The following is a 17,427-nucleotide window of genomic DNA, read 5'->3' as shown; positions in this document are numbered from 1 at the left end:
TTTTTATTATTTTTTCATATGCCAAATTGCCAAATTATTCTTTCATCTACTGATATATTTTCTTCTTTTGACAGATGCAAAATTCAAATTTTAATAAATTCTTATTACTATAATGTGAAAGTTACTAGCATGAAATTAAGTGTCAATTTCAGTTTACAAACAATTTGTTGTATTATTTAGGTAATATTTACAATTATTTCTTTTTAATATTTTCACTAACTATCTTTATTTATTATGATTTACTTCTAAAGAAAATATTTAAATAAATTCTTATAAAAATAATTATTAAAATAAATTATCAATAATTTAAAATATAAACGATGAAATTATTAATTATTTATATAAAAAATTCTAATTGTACTTTTGTTTTCTTTTAACTTATTATTAATTTGAGCTTTCACAAGCTCTACATTTAAAAATAACTCTTCTACATTAATGTGTATATATCAAACTGAGAATTAAGAATTTTACAATAATATTTAGTTAAATTAGTTTTTTTTTATATTTCTTTTAGTGGTGTTAATTGATAAATTCAATCAGTCCAACTCAATTCAAATTAATAAATTTAATTAAATAATTAACAAATTAAATTAGTCATAATTTTTAAAATAATATGTAAAAATTATTTTAATTTTTTTAATTTCTAAAAAATTGAAATTAAAATTTTTATATAATTTACAAGTTTTAAAATGTATGATTTATAAAATTAATTAAATATTTTTTATTTCATCATTATTTGAAATTTAATATTTAAATTTAATTTTTTATAATATTTTACAATTTATATTTTTCGGCTATATTTTTATTATATTAACAAATTTACAATTAAGACCTTAATAATTTTTTATTGTATTTTATTATTAGTATATCATTAATTAATAAATTAACTTTAATAATTGAAGTATGGAGCTATTAAATGATTTAAATGGTTAACCAATAAAAAAATATATAATTAAAATTTAAATTAATTAATTATGTATTATGATAGACATAAATGATTTGGACCTAAATTTAATTCAAATCAATTATTAAACACCTTTACCTAATATAATAAATTGGATATTTGATTTAGGGCCACATCAATAATTAAATACGTAATTTAGGTTAAATTCTTTCACACCCAATTCTGTAAAAAGGATAAAAAAAAAAACTAAAAGAAAAGAAAGTGAAACGCAGAATAATGGATCAAAGTGAGGATGAAGAAATATTGAAAAGTGTGAGATAATCCGCATGCGTGTTTGGGAGAATCAGGAGCCGTTATGCATGAAACAAAGATTTGATTCCCTTGTACGTTCATATCATTATAGCAGAATAGGTGGACCAATGATACATGTTCTGTTAATACGTCACTAACAAACAAAAAAAAACCATATAAAAAGAGAAATACTCTCTTTTAGGTTTAAATTTTTTTCAGTTTTACAGAACTCATTGTAAAATTCTATTTTCTGAATCTCATATCACCACACTCAATTTTGTAAAAAGAAAAAAAAAAAATATGAAACGCAGAATAATGGATGAAATATTGAAAATTCTGCAGACAAATAGACTTGAAACTCCTAACATGAGATTTCCAATGCCTCAGTCCTCTATTGCCCACACTTTTTGTTCCCCACTTATTTCTTCTGTTTAATAGATTTTTATTAATTTAGGTTTTAAATTTGCATGATTTTTTTTACATATATGAATTGAAGTTGAGAGTGAAAATTAAAACAAGAAAATATAAATAAATCTGAATAATAAAGAAGAACTCCTTTTGAGGGAAGTGATTATTGAGTGTAAGTTCAATCAAATCAGTAGCATTAATTAAGGGATTTTTAATTAACCTATAATAATAATAATTAATTAATAATTAAATTAAAATTAATAGGGTCATAGACAGTGTTGGTGTGCTCCCCATTTGCTTCACATGAATTAATGGGCCACTGCTATAGTATACACTAAAGTGAAGTATCTTTTCAAGTGTATATAAATGAAAAAGCAACTGAAAGGGATGTTTTCTTTTCCTCTTCTTTAATAATTATTTCTCCATAAGACATTCCTCATTTTTGGTCCACATCCGCTGCATCATCTCAGAAATTTCTAATAATACTATTAATTCACAGAATTACATTTTTTATTCTAATGAAATTTTATTATAAATAGCAGTAAAATTTTATATATTTAAAATAAGATAAATTAATTATTTTTAATAGAATATATTTATAATAGAAAAGAAGAAGAAGAAGAAGGAAGCATAATAGTAGAATGATTAGGCACGCATGCATGAATATGTAATTGCAATTTGCAAAGGCAGAAGAAAGAAAAGAAAAGAAAGAAACCTAGGCAGAGACAAAAGTGTCATGGGACCATACTCATTTGCTTGTTTCAAGGACCCATGTCTATGCTTCCTCACCATCCTGTACGCTCTTTCTTTTTTCCCATGTTTAATTGAAGAAATTAATTCACATCCATATTTTTTTATAATAATTATTATTATTATTATTATTATTTATTAAAGATATAATAGAAATTATTTTTTATAAAATTTTCTACCTTATCATATTTTATAATTTATAAATAAACTTAGACCATATCTTATTACAAAAATAATTTCCCAAGAATAGTCCAAGTCTTTGGATTTGGATCTTAAATAGTGGAAAACATAAGGGGGGGGACACGACACGAGTGCGTAATGCGGAGTGATGTCGTGTACTGGGAATGCGGTGGCCAATCCAATCGTTGATGGTGTTGGGTTGGTGTGGTGGAGAATCAAGAATCGGTTTCTAGGCATTATGATTTTGGTTTTGTTTATTAGGGTTTTAGATTTATTTTAATTTGACCTTAACACTGTCACCAAGAATGTTCAAACATAAAAATATTTAGTGAAGCTGCCAATGTACAAATCACAATTGCTTCCCTGCTTCATAGGTTTTATGCTATCTCACCGGAGAGAAAATTACTATTTTGTTCATATATTATAAAAAAATTTATTAAATGTTTTATAGGAATAGTTTTAAAATATATATTAAAATATTTATAAAACTTTAAAAAATTTATTAATTAATTATTTTAGATAAATCAATCAATCGATGATTAATGGCATAGATCAGTAGGCTTCCAAGGCCTTAGAACCCAACAAAGGGGAGGAAGGGAAGCAACAAATCCACTAAACTGAACAAGAAGGAGGGTGGAGGCAATGTGGTCTCTGATGGTCCACTTGTATCTTTCTAGATTTTCTAAACTCAATAAGCGAGCCAACTTCACTCCAGTCCTTTGCCAAAGCTTGCTAAAGAATGAATATTTGAGCTTCCCATAAGAAATCCTTGCAACAAAAAACCAAGAAAACGGGAGAATGAATCTTTTGGTAATACAAGATTAAATAATAAAATTCAAGAAATCCTTTCTCTCTCTCTCTCTCTCTCTGTTGAAGTAGAGAGAAATTTCTGTGTTTCTACTTAATTCTCTCAGACCATATGATGAAATGGGCCGAGCCCACTTTCTTCATGAAATGAAATTTATTTTAGATAAAAAAATAATATAAGAGCAAATAATGTTTTTTTCTTTAAAGTTGAGCCGGGTGCTGTTGAGTTGAGCCGGGTGCTGTTGTGTTTCGCTTGAATAGGCAAGAAAAGAATACAAGCCAAAGAGATTCACAGACACAGATTAGATTAGAAAACGGGAGAGAGTGGTAATGATGATGCTCAAGTTGATGAAAGGAACAAAATTTATATGGTCTTTTTGAGATGGGTAAATTATTATTGTTATTATTCTTCACCAACTCCAAGCTACCATTGTCGTTGAGTCGCTGCTTTCACTTGGGATCCAAGTCTCCTTTCATCGCCATCACCAATTCGCCTTCCTTTTTGCGCTTCTCGAAGCGCACTTCCCGACCATGAACCTCTCCCTTAAACCCTTTATTGGATCTCCCTCGCAGATCCTTCTTCATTTTTTCCACCTGCGTTTCATCTCCCTCATCCCTCTTTCTCATGGACCCGACCACTCGCCCTGCTGTTGTCATGGACAATGGCACCGGGTATTTTTTCTATTTATCTTTCTCTTTTATTTTTAAACGTAGATGAGCACGGAAGGTGTTTGATGAAATTTCCCAATTGGGGCTTTTGCTGAATTGTGATTTTTTTTTTTTTTTTTTGGTTTGGTTCTGTGGTTGTTTTGCAGGTATACTAAAATGGGTTTTGCTGGAAATGTAGAGCCTTGTTTTATTTTACCTACTGTAGTAGCTCTAAACGATTCGTTTCTTAATCAATCCAGAACTTCAAAAGCGAATTGGCTTGCGCAGCACAGCGCGGGTGTTATGGCCGATCTAGATTTTTTCATTGGAGAAGAGGCGTTTGCCAAGTACAGATCGAGTAGTATTTATAATCTTCGCTATCCTATTGAACATGGCCAAGTTGACAATTGGGACGCTATGGAAAGGTACTGGCAGCAATGCATATTCAATTATTTACGATGCGATCCAGAGGATCATTACTTTCTTTTGACCGAGAGCCCGCTTACTGCACCGGAGAGTCGCGAATACACCGGTGAGATTATGTTCGAGACATTTAACGTCCCTGGGCTTTATATTGCGGTTAATTCGGTGCTGGCTCTAGCGGCTGGGTACACAACATCTAAGGTGTGTTGGTTTTGAGGGCTTTTTCCCCCCAATTTCAATTATCTAAATTCCATTAGACGATTGAATTAAAAAAAAAAAAGAAAGACAGCGGTGAATTAAGCATGTGTTATTGTATGTCAATGACTGGTTTAAATTTTCAGAGTTATGTTGTTTGTCGAATTTAGAGCTTTGCAATTGGTTTTGGGACTTGAAATTGGAGATGAAAATGGCTATTACATTACTACTTATATGCAAGCTAATTGCATGTAAATGGCGTTTTCTGAAGCTGAAGGAGAATATTGATGAAAATGAATGTGAAATAGTTAACCGTGATTGAGGATCCTATCTAGTATATGACTCACATCCTCTTGCCGAACACTTTCTGGACAATTGTGTTTCTTCTGTATGAAAATGCTCGAGGTTATCTGCTGCATTAAGCTCAACTTCGTTCTTTAATTCTTGTAATTTAGCATCAGATATCATAAGTAATGCATAGCTGCATTAATGTAACTGAATTTATTTTTCCTTCATATTTATCTTTTGGTTGGAAGGGTCAATCTCAGAATGAATTATTTAATCCATTGAACACTACGTTCTGGACACTACAGGTAGGCTTTGGACATGTCTCAAATGTAGAAGGTAGTGATACATCATATCTGTTGATCCTTGGTGGTGCCTGAGGCTAGAATTATTCATGTCTTGTTCACTCACGCACATAAAGTAAAATAATAATAATAATAATAATCCTTGATTAGTTCAGGACTAAACTATTCTGGAACTAAAGATTATTGTGCTAGTTTGAACACTTGGAGATCAGCTTTAAATATGATCCAATGTGATGAATTATTATCCTTGGCATTTCTAGTTTGAACTCAAGCATACGAGAGCTTTGAATTTGTATTATTTGCAACACTGCACAAAATATTATTGCATGCCAATTGCTTTTTTTGTACGTAATGCTTATATAGATCAGTATCAGGAGTGGTAGCTTGGTTCAGGACACTACAGGTAGGCTTTGGATGCATGTTTTTGAGAGAGGGTCTGTAAGCTATGCCATTAGAGCATCTACAATGTGGAAGGACAAGGACGCCACCTAGGCAAGGTTGGAGGACACCTTGTCCTTCACTCCTTCACACATTATATGGTCCATGGACAAGGACATTTGGTAGATATTTTGACTTTTGATGGACACCGAAGTGCCCTTGAGGACACAATTAAAAGACAAATAAAATTGTTACATGTGGTTTTCTCAAAATAATTATTTTTTTTTAGTATTTTAATATTATTATTGTTAAATTATATGTTGTTTTTTTATTGTTAAATTATTTGTTACTTTTTACCAAAATGTTCAGTGATCCTTGGTGGTGCCTGAGGCTAGAATTGTTCATGGCATGTACACTCACACCCATAAAGTAAAACAATAAGAATAATAATAGTAAACAAAACTCCTCGACTTGTTTGGGATTAAAACTATTGGTGGAACTAAACTTTTATTATTTTAATTTGAATACTTGGAAATCAGCTTTAAACAATGTGATGGATTGATTATCCTTGGCCTTTAAACTCCTGAGTGTGTGAGGGCATTTAATTTGATATTATTTGCACCATTGCAAAATATTATTGCAGGGCCAATTGCTTTTTCTGCATAATGCTTATAGATTGGTATTATGAGTAGTAGCTTGGTTACAATACCTTATTGAATGTTAACTGATAAAAATTTATCCTGAAATCACAACATTAAGTACATGAAAAGAGGCCTCAAGGTATAGGCTTTGAAAGTTTTGCTAGCATTCTCTATGAACAGAGGGATTTTGAAGTAACTACGCTTTCATGGAGCTAGATAACGAATATATTGAGATCATTGAATGTAGCCATTTGCTATTTTTCTATCCAGTTACCCTGTCCACTGCTTTTTGGTTTTCTTGTTGTATGTTTGCATCTGAAATAAACTGTTGATGCATTTAGCCTAATGGACTGTAATTCAATTTTAATTGATGATTCTGGTTGTTCACTATTTGATTTTGTGTTTTCATATGGATTACTAGCACTCTGTGAATGTGCCTACATTATTTTTTCCTTTTTCTTTATATTTTTCATGATTAGATAGTTAAAAATTGTGTTTAGTTTGGTCATATATTTTGCTATCTCAGTCTCCTAACAAAAATACCTCTAATTTTTAGCTGAAATCTAACTACATTTTTGAGCCTGTTCTCAATGTGTTTTAATGTCCAAGGTAGTGATATTTTTCCTTTGTGATTGACTTCCATTCTCTTCAGTGTGAGATGACAGGGGTTGTGGTGGATGTTGGAGATGGGGCTAGTCACGTTGTACCTGTTGCTGATGGTTATGTTATTGGGAGCAGCATTAAGTCCATTCCTATTGCTGGAAAAGACGTCACACTCTTTATCCAACAGCTGATGCGGGTATGCCTTTGATGTCTAATGGATAAATAGTGTCCTGACACTTTGTTATTTTTCTTTTATCAAGTATTGATTGATTTTTTTTTTAATTATAATGCAAACCATCGATCACACAGTACTAAAAAATTGGGCTGGTTAGCTGATTGATTCATTTTGTTTGACCATTAAAAACCAAACAAAGAATTCAAAAAAATTCAGAAAAAGAATTATTTAAACTTAGTTGGAAAGGTACAAAGTGGTGCTCTGATCTTATCATTTTACTGTAATCACATTCCTGGGAGCTGCTTGTCTTTTTACTGAATAAAAAACCGATGAGTCAATGGGTTCAATCCTGGCCGGAAGATAGATAAGTTTACTGACCTTGTTTAGCTTTTAAATGCTTTAAACACCGCACCTCACTTATGGAAGTCATTAAATGGCTTCAGAGTGATAATTTGAAATGTGTTGATTTGTCGTACAGAATTGTGGATTGTATGGTAATAATTTTAGTCTGTTGCTTTTTAAAATTGTTTGTTGCAGGAAAGAGGAGAGAATGTACCACCAGAAGATTCATTTGATGTAGCTCGACGGGTGAAGGAAATGCATTGCTACACATGTTCAGACATTGTGAAGGTAATTTTTATCCTCTTAAATTTTGAGTTTAATTGATTTGTGAAACATATGGGCGAGGTTTCATAGTTTCATCAAAAGTTTCACAATTTCAATAAGTACAGTTTTCCTGCTAGTTATTACATATGCATGACTTATGTGACAAGATAACTCTTTCAGGAGTACAACAAGCATGACAAAGAACCAGCCAAGTATATTAAGCAATGGAGAGGTATTAAACCCAAAACAGGGGCACCATACTCCTGTGACATTGGCTATGAACGATTTCTTGGCCCTGAGGTTTGTTCTACCTTTTCTTTTTGCCATATTGAATGACTACCCAGATTCTCCAAATTTAATCAAGGTCTTGATTATTACTAAACTTGATGCTAATACCACGTTGCCGTCCTGAGTAATTTCAGTTGGAGTTGCTTGTGGAGCCTCTATTACCATGGGAGCTAAACAACTCGTAAAATTTACTAAATGTTAATATGAATCTGTTTATTATATAGCACCCTAGAAGCAGCATTGTTCTGCATTCATCCCATTTAAGTGATTACTGAGATTTCCTATTATTCAAATGCATGCCTGGAACATTTGGCTTTTGGAGAGAGTGCTGGGAATACCACAGACTAGTTCATTTTAGTACAAGCTTACATAAGAGACTGAGCTGTGTACGTCAAAATAACTAGCCAATTCAATGTTACAAATCAACCATTTATGTTATGCCCTTTCACTAGGTGTATTTTCAATGTGGGATTTCCATAATTCCTTTTGGCTTATTCTAATTCCATATGAATCTGAAGATCTTTGTTTGGTTAGTAGTCAGGACTAAATTTGCTTTTTTAGCCAGTCTTCTGGAATAACTTGGTTTATTTGAAAAATTATTTTACTACTTACTAGATTCATGCATTTATTTTGAGGAGACAAAAAAGTATATTTGACAATTTTTTTAGTATGTGAGGACAACACTAGAGCACATATTGCACATATTGAACATTGAGGATTTGCTAACTTGCTCTCCAGGTATTCTTTAATCCAGAGATTTATAGCAGTGACTTCACCACTCCTTTATCAGCTGTAATAGACAAGTGCATTCAGTCTGCACCAATTGATACAAGGAGGGCTTTGTACAAGGTGAACTATACCTACACCAAAAAAAAATGATGCCAACTTTGGCCCATAGATGAAATATATTGCAATTTGTGGTAAGAGAATTACAATCAAGTGTTGGAAATAATGTGAAAATTTTAGCGGGACAAACCTTTTTTTTTTTTTGTATTTTTGGTCTTGGACGTTATGAATGGGACTGCTTTCCTGAATGCCTAATAGATATGTACTGTTGTCTTATTTTTCTTCACTCCTTGGTCATTTTTTTTAATAATTTTAAAAGTCAAACTTTGGCATGAGTTACACCTTCTCACAGATTTGTTAATTGGTAATTTGATTGGTTATCCACACAAGCAGTCATGATGTATCTTCTTATTTCATTCATAGAATATTTCTTTGACTTGCTGCAACACTTTCATCTCAGAATATAGTGTTATCTGGGGGATCAACCATGTTCAAGGACTTTGGTAAAAGGTTGCAAAGGGATCTGAAGAAGATTGTGGATGCAAGGGCTCTTGCTTTTGAAGCTAAACTGGATGCTGGAGTAAAAGTAAGCATTTTGAACTGCATATTATTTCTTCTATTTTACAGCGCAGCTATTATTAAATACTAAGACTGAGCACCTCTGTTTCTGGTTTTCTAGTCACAACCAGTGGAAGTTAATGTAGTCAGTCATCCCATCCAGAGATTTGCTGTTTGGTTTGGAGGTTCAGTTCTCGCATCAACACCTGAATTTTTTTCTGTAAGAACTACTGATTATGACTTTTCCATTTGTTTCTGGGAATCCTTGAGGTTCTTCTTTTTTTTTTTTTTTATAATCAAAATTAAGATCCAGAAGAATGAAAACATGCCCCTGTCTATACATGCTCAAATCTATGGTTAAGTTGAGATCAAAAAAGGAAACATCAACAGCTGTGTGCGCTTTAGATGGCTTTGTAGGTCTTGTTATTGCTGTATTAATTTAGTTGTTTTGGTCATGACTTCCGTTAATATGATTGCTGATAGAAAATGAGCATGTAATTTTGCATGAGCTTTGATTTAAGGGTCTTCTCTGGATTATGAGGTGATACTAGTTTTTTGGGGTTGATTTCACCATGTCTCATGCTTATTATTACCCTCACCAGGCTTTGTTATGTATTTCTGATTCAGATTACGACTTCAAATTTAAAGAATGCTCTACTCCTGTGCAGGCTTGCCACACAAAAGCAGAATACGAGGAATATGGAGCAAGCATATGCCGCAGCAATCCTGTTTTCAAGGGAATGTATTAATGCAAAGTTCTGATTTGCCAGATGATTCGATGGGCATTCAGATGCCAATGTTCCTTGCAAAGACATTATTTTGCACTCCCATAAATAGCCTCAGTTCGCTTCCCTGTTACATCTCTGTATGGTGTTCATCCATATTAATGGGTAGTAAGAGGCAGTGTAAAGTATTGATTCTCAATCTACAAGCTAACAGAGAAGATGGGTTTCTTGTACTGATTCTTTCATTGGTTCTCCCTCAAAGTCTATAGGGTGGAGGTCAATTATGTTGCTAGAAACTGTCATTTAGTACACACAGTTGAGCTGAAATTTTAGTCTTCAGTTCAGTTAGATTATGATAATCTCCATTTTTCCTTTTCCTTATTGTTTTGTGAATGATTATAACACCATAATATAAATTTCATTCGTTTGTATGAATTGGCCACTAGTTGGAATTAGAGACTTATCTTAATTTAACCTTTTTGGATGAAGGATTGTACGTTTGTTCAATTCCTTGTGTAACTATGGTCATCCAAGTGGTAGGTTCTATAAATCTACCACTTCTTGGTGACACATGGGTAGTTGGGTATGAATTGACTTGTCTGCATTTCTTATGAATTTGGGTTGGGGAAGAGTTCAGCAAGATTTGGCATTGGATTTTTTTTATTTCACAGTTACCTGTTTAGTGAGATGCTTTTCACTTGCCCATGGCCATGGATGTATCCTTGAATTAAAAGGGCAAGGAAGGCAATCTGAGCTCTTGTTTGGAGGGTAGATAATCTTTGAAGACAATGTCAAGTGTGACAGTGTATCCATTCTTTTCTTTTTTAAAAAGTTTGATTGTGACTAAGCATAAGGATGTTTTAAGTTATTAGTCTTACTCAAAATTAAATCAAATAAGAAAAATTCAACTGATCTATCTATCTATCTATCTATATATATATTAAGCCAGTGAATTTTAGTACAATTTTCATTTTTTATGATCTTAAATTTTGAATGATCAATTTGAAACCCCCCCCAAAAAAAAAAAAAAAAAAACTCATTTTTTTTTCTAATTCCTTAGTCGGTATAATTTATTTTGAAAAATAAATTTAAATAAATTCTTGTAAAATTAATAAAATTTTATTTTTTTTAAAATAAAAATTTTAAATTAAAAAATGAAAAATTTTCATTTTAAATATAAAATTATTAAAAAATAAGTAAATAAAATTATTTTTTTCAGATTTCAAACTACATGTTAATTATGATTTCATCGTTGAAAGTAAACATAGAAAACTGAGAAAGTAGCAAAAATCATGCAAAAAGGGAAAATTGATATGGTAAATATAAGCCTATTAAAAGAAAGGGAAAATAACTCTTTAGTTTCTTAAATTTAATAAAACTCACTAGTTAATTTATTATTTTAAATATTTTATTAAAATATTTCTGAGATATTATAAAAATTTTAAATGTGTTTTTTAAAATTAAAAAATTAAATAGTTAATTTTATTAAATTTGAGGACTATATAATAATTCTCCATATTAGGAACAAGAGATGTAAGTTTGATCCACAAGGCCTGGGCTGGGCCAGGCCTAGCCGAGGGAGGGAGAGGGGGGCAATGCATGGGGAATGTGTCACTGCTGAGCCTGAGGGAGCTTTATATGATAAAATTGAGAAAATGCAGACAAAACAGTAAAAGGAGATCATAAAGACAGAGTTGAAGGGGGAGAGAAACCAAAGGAAAAGGAAACCCTCCTTGGTGGCTGAGACGGAGAGGAATTAACAGAGTCGCGGACTTTTTTTGTTTGAATCTGTATTTATTTCGGTATATTTTGATTCCTGAAGCTGAGGGATCTGTTATTTATCCGCAATGTTATTATTACTGGTTCTCTGAAGTTTTATCTTTTTGTTTTTGGTAATTAGATTTCCACAGTGGGTTCACGATTTTATGATATCTATATACGATTTTTCTAGTTTTTCATCGCATTTAGGCAGTGGCTGTTCTAATTTTTTTCTGGGTAATTTTGTATTATTGTATACGTTTTTCTCTTTCGTTTTCATTGTTTTTATGGAGCAAATGCTCGAATTTACGTGTTCTTAGCTTTTCAACGACATGGGTAAGTGAAATTTGCCGTGATTTATGAGTTTTTGCGAGGTTGGCTGCCGTATTAAGGTTAGGTAATTGGTTATCTTCTTGATTCTAGAGTCTGTAGTAGCTGGTAGCTAATGTTTCATAATTAGTTATTTTTCATCTTTGCTTTGACGTTGATCTCCGTTATTGTCTTTTGGTTGCTTAAAATTTCAATTCTCTTATTCTCAAGATGCTTTCTGAATTTACTTTTTCATGAACATATTATGTTTTCTAAATATTGGTGTTGTTTCTGTGGTTATATTTGACTTTCACCAGTTGTTTGTCTTGTTTATGTGCGGTATTGAGATTGATTTGTTGTTGCTCTTTTTTATGAACTTTGTTTTCAAATAGGTTGACCTAGAGAGAATTTATTTTGATATGTCTTTGCCAGTTTGAACAGATCCAATGGCTGATGAACAAATAGATTATGAGGATGAGGAATATGGTGGAGCTCCGAAGACGCAATATCAGGGAAGTGGTGCCATACCTGCACTTGCAGAGGAAGAGATGGGGGAAGATGACGAGTACGATGATCTCTACAATGATGTGAATATTGGAGAGAACTTCCTACAGATGCACCGATCTGAGGTTCCACCACCACCTGCTAGTGTGGGTAAGGGAGGGTTCCAAGCTCAGAATGTTAATGGTTCAAGAGTTGAAACTAGTGGTTCACAAGGACTAAATGATCCCGGGGTTGCCATTGAAGGGAAATATTCTAATGCTGGGACACATTTTGATGAGCAGAAAGAATCTTCCATGGGTGTTAAGGGGCCAGAAACGCGACCTGTTGGTTACCCAGATGGTTCTTCTGTTGCGCAAAAAGGAAGGGTTATGGAGATGACCCGTGATTCTGAAGGCCAAAATATGGGGTTCCAAGGATTGACATCAGTGCCCTCCAATATTGGGACTGATCCTTCTGATATGAGTAGAAAAATTGCCAGTGAGCCTGCAACTTTGCCAAACTCTAGCGCCAGTGGTCCTCGAGTCATTCAGCAGTTGCCAGCTAATCAAATGAGTATGAATATGGACGTCAATCATCCTGTGATGAATGAAAATCAAATCCATCCACCAATAGATAATGGTCCAACCATGCTGTTTGTGGGAGAATTACATTGGTGGACAACTGATGCAGAGCTTGAGAGCGTTTTATCTCAGTATGGAAGGGTCAAGGAGATAAAGTTTTTTGATGAAAGAGCTAGTGGAAAATCTAAGGGGTACTGTCAAGTTGAATTTTATGATGCAGCAGCTGCGGCTGCATGCAAAGAGGGAATGAATGGGCATGTTTTAAATGGTCGTGCTTGTGTTGTGGCCTTTGCTTCTCCACAAACATTAAAGCAGATGGGGGCTTCTTACATGAACAAAAACCAGAATCAACCTCAGTCACAAAATCAGGGAAGAAGGCCTATGAATGATGGTGCGGGCAGAGGTGGTAATATGAATTATCAAGGGGGAGATGCGGGGAGGAATTATGGAAGAGGTGGGTGGGGACGAGGTGGGCAAGGAGTTCTCAATAGAGGGCCTGGGGGTGGAGGACCAATGAGGGGCAGAGGAACCATGGGTGCCAAGAACATGGTTGGAGGTACTGGCGGATTAGGAAGCGGTGCCAATGGAGGAGGCTATGGACAAGGCATAGCAGGTCCTGCTTTTGGTGGACCTGCTGGTGGTATGATGCCTCCACAGGGTATGATGGGAGCTGGATTTGATCCAACATATATGGCTCGTGGGGCTGGTTACGGAGGATTTGCAGGTCCCGGTTTTCCTGGCATGCTTCCTTCATTTCCAGCTGTTAATACAATGGGATTTGCTGGGGTGGCTCCTCATGTCAACCCAGCATTCTTTGGTCGGGGAATGGCACCTAATGGTATGGGAATGATGGGCCCAGGAATGGATGGGCCTAATGCTGGAATGTGGTCTGACACTAGCATGGGTGGATGGGGAGAAGAGCCTGGCCGAAGAACAAGGGAGTCAAGTTATGGTGGTGAAGATGGGGCTTCTGAATATGGCTATGGAGAGGTCAATCATGAAAAAGGAGCACGGTCAAGTGCTGTTTCTAGGGAAAAGGAACGGGTTTCTGAGCGTGATTGGTCGGGGAATTCTGATAGGAGGCATCGTGACGAGAGGGAGCATGACTGGGACAAATCTGAAAGAGAGCACAGGGAACATAGGTACCGGGACGAAAAAGATAGTTACCGAGATCATCGACAAAGAGGGCGTGACGCTGGTTATGAGGATGACTGGGATAGAGGGCAATCCTCTTCAAGATCTCAAAGCAGGTCCCGAGCAGTGCCTGAAGAAGATTACAGGTCTCGATCAAGGGATGCAGATTATGGCAAGAGGAGGCGCCTACCATCAGAATGACATAACCATTCTGTTCATCTTTCTTGGACAGGTTTACAAGGCCTCATCATTTATATGTGCACTCTTGGTTCCATTGGCCTTATATGCTGCATACCATTGTTTGCACTGGCTGCTTTGACCCGAAATGCAGGGGGTGACTTCTTGAGGGAAGAAGTAAGTTCTACTCATATGGATAAAAGAGAAGAATAGATACTGTGTTGCTTTCCTATTGCATTCTAAAGAACATCATTAGATGAAACTTAATATTTGTGAAACTCAATATTTGTGTGCTTGAAAACATCGACAACTGTTAATCGCATGCCAATGTGGATAATCTTTGCGGGTAACGTCCATATCCTGCATTGGAGCCTCCCATTGGATATATAACTACCTTGGATGCTCTTTTAGGTGCTTGTGCCCTTGAATGGCCAAAACCTTCTTGTGTTATATGATTGTCCTAGATGATGCTTAGTGTACTATCTATTTTGTATCTTTTATTTTTTCCATTGCATAGGTGAAAGCTTCAACCATTGCTAGATGCCATAGTGCCAAAGTGTAGAGATAGTTTATGTTCTGTATTTGACTTCAAAGAGTTTAACTGTATATGGTAGAATATTATAGTTCAATGTTCACCTTTGTCTTTTTTTTTTACAGTGGTTTTATGAACTTGGGGGTCATCTTTTGTTTTCTCCTATTGTTGCTTGTGTGAATTGAATATGTCATGCATCATTAATATTAAGCTAAGCCAGTTGGCTTTGTTTCCATGAAACTCAATTCTTTTAATTCTTTTCCCCCCTTAATTTGTTTCTATAATTGTTCTTGGAAAATTTAGAAGATCGTCTTTTGGAACGTTTGTAATGAGATTTTTTTTGGCATGTTTAGTGGTTATGTGTAGCTGATAGTTTGTGATGACTGGTTTATTTTCTTCCCATTTTTATAGGAATTACAAATTAGAAGTGTTGGTGGTTCTAACTTTTTTTATATCAGGGATTTCTTGGGTACCATTTTGTTGTCTAGTCACGCGTAATGTAGAATGAAAGGCTCTGGTGGCGTTTGGGTGGTGTAATCATAATCATTTTTGGTAGTTATGACGTTGGTCTTTGGAATATTGAAAATGCAAGATATTGGAGACTCATTGGCATTTCTGTCTCCTTAGGTTATGCTTCAAGTGGCATTTTTTGTCTGGTTATGCTGAAGGAAAATATGAAAGTCTCTAATTCTGTTTGGGGTGATGGAATAATCATGGTGGTTATGACTTTGATCATTGGAATAGTTGAAGTGGTCATTGTCTTCTTCGGTCTGGTTATGCTAATATTTGTATTTTCCTATTAGATTCAAGTTAGTGGTGGTCGTATTTGTGCTGTAGGGAACTCTCTGTAACAATATTTTGGGGTATTGCTCTTGTCAGTCTCTGCATGTAATCATGTTTCTATGGAAGTAAAATTATCTAGTTATTTAAATTTTTAGAGCAACTGGTTTGGTTTTTCTTTTAGAACTTTTCTCTTAGGATGGGATGGACAAATAGTTTTATTCAAAGGTGAGAGTGTCTTTTTTCCATTTTTTGGTTGATGGTATTTTCTGTTACATACTCTCACTTGGTTTGTAGGCTCTCAATTGAAGTTTTATGTTTGAAATCCTTTTTTGGATGGGACAGTTGCAGAAATTATTTTCTGGCTTGTGTTCCTTTTTCTCCTCCGTTTTCTATTCCGTGTCCTACTTTTCTAAATGGTTGTTCCAGTTTCTTTGTGCTTGGCATTGCTTGCATTTAGAAGTCACACTGGTTGAGTCATAGAAAGGTTCCTTATACGGAACTCTGAACTGAATCTCCAAGTGTAGTAGGTACTTATCATTTATCTAATGTTTTTACTGCACATCTTTGATCTACTTAAAGATTTTAGAAAATATTGCAATTTTGATTTACTTAATCTAAAACTATGAGAATTATGTAGGTCTGAATGAATTGTTTTGTATGAGTCCTTTAAAAGTCTAATGCCAATGGATAGTGTGATTAAAAATAATGAACTAGGGAGTTTGATTTTCGTTCAGATTATCTTTTGATGCTCTTTCTAACATGTTGAGTGATTGTGATAGATTTGGGGATGCGTCTTTGGCAAAGTTATTTTTTGAATGTCTATTGACATGGGAGTTTTCTTTTTATCACCAATCCAGGGAGTGGAGTGGGCAACTCTATGTTTTCATGATTGAATCTATCTGTATTAGTTGCCTGGAGGAAGAAGTGTTAGATGAGCTGCCTCCACTGGATCTCTTCCTTAATGGTTTAGATCTGCCAAGTTTGCAAAAGAAGCCTTGACCATTGTGGCTTTCACCTTTTTCCCACAAGCTCCAATTAAGAATCTGTAAATAATGGTCTTGTTAGAATATGTCTAGAAAGATTTGTATTCGTGGAGCTGTAAAATAAGGAAGAGATGTCAGTGTTAAGTTTTGGCATATAAACATGATTATTTCATGTAAACGAATAGGTTTATTAGGTCCAAATCATGTAATGGCCTGCTCCATTGTTTCTTTGATCATTTTCTGGTTAAAAAGCTTTGTATCAATTGTGAGGCCTATATTTGTGGTTTTGTACATATTCAATGTCTTGTAATTCATCTTGCTGTATCTCTGTATAAGTTAGATGTGACAGAGATGAGTGAATAATACTTTGTAATGATGGGTAGATGTCCCCACTGTATTTTGGTCACTGTAATGCTTATAAAACCCAATTTCTAAGGTCGTACTCCCTGAAAAGCTGAAGTGATTTCATAAGTTTCATCCTCATGATGTTTGAGGTGGTGTGCCTCAGCCCTCAGGTTTAGGAGCTATAAGCATGCTGCAATATTGTGGATGTGGAGGGACCCAACAAAATGCTTTTTGTGTATTCTCTCTTCCTCTTTTTTGAGGATCAAGTATAGGTTCCTCATGTATTGTTGTTCTTGATGAGATTTTGTTGTTCAAGTCAGTTTTTCTTGTTTGTACATTGGGATGTAGCTTTTCTTATGCAATGTACCATTTTAGTCTTCAGTATT

General features: G+C 34.3%; 2 protein-coding genes across 4 annotated transcripts; both read left to right on the top strand.

Annotated features, from left to right (window-relative positions):
• The first annotated feature begins 3,559 nt into the window (after nucleotides 1-3,559).
• LOC110630229 (actin-related protein 3) lies at nucleotides 3,560-10,387 on the top strand. 2 transcript variants are annotated; one of them, XM_043949823.1, is made up of 9 exons: nucleotides 3,560-4,012; nucleotides 4,156-4,612; nucleotides 6,868-7,014; nucleotides 7,531-7,623; nucleotides 7,780-7,899; nucleotides 8,626-8,736; nucleotides 9,134-9,259; nucleotides 9,353-9,451; nucleotides 9,900-10,387. In XM_043949823.1, exons 1-9 carry the CDS (start codon nucleotides 3,966-3,968, stop codon nucleotides 9,978-9,980), a joined length of 1,281 nt encoding a protein of 426 aa, XP_043805758.1. In that variant the 5' UTR covers nucleotides 3,560-3,965; the 3' UTR covers nucleotides 9,981-10,387. The 2 variants fall into 2 exon arrangements, with proteins under 2 accessions (XP_043805758.1, XP_043805759.1); XM_043949824.1 differs by lacking the exon at nucleotides 8,626-8,736.
• Nucleotides 10,388-11,599: 1,212 nt separating this feature from the next.
• Nucleotides 11,600-17,427, top strand: LOC110629596 (cleavage and polyadenylation specificity factor subunit 6). Of its 2 annotated transcripts, XR_002490242.2 has the most exons (3): nucleotides 11,600-11,758; nucleotides 12,456-14,575; nucleotides 16,571-17,427. XR_002490242.2 is itself a non-coding variant. In XM_021776630.2 (2 exons), exon 2 carries the CDS (start codon nucleotides 12,470-12,472, stop codon nucleotides 14,420-14,422), a length of 1,953 nt encoding a protein of 650 aa, XP_021632322.1. In that variant the 5' UTR covers nucleotides 11,600-11,758; nucleotides 12,456-12,469; the 3' UTR covers nucleotides 14,423-14,848. The 2 variants fall into 2 exon arrangements, 1 of the variants encoding a protein (XP_021632322.1); XM_021776630.2 differs by lacking the exon at nucleotides 16,571-17,427 and having other exon boundaries at nucleotides 12,456-14,848.

Source organism: Manihot esculenta, chromosome 13 (genome assembly GCF_001659605.2).
Source record: "Manihot esculenta cultivar AM560-2 chromosome 13, M.esculenta_v8, whole genome shotgun sequence".
In the NCBI taxonomy this organism is placed as follows: Eukaryota; Viridiplantae; Streptophyta; class Magnoliopsida; order Malpighiales; family Euphorbiaceae; genus Manihot; species Manihot esculenta.
Note: the sequence above shows the minus strand (reverse complement) of the source record. Positions and strands in the feature narration are given on the sequence as shown.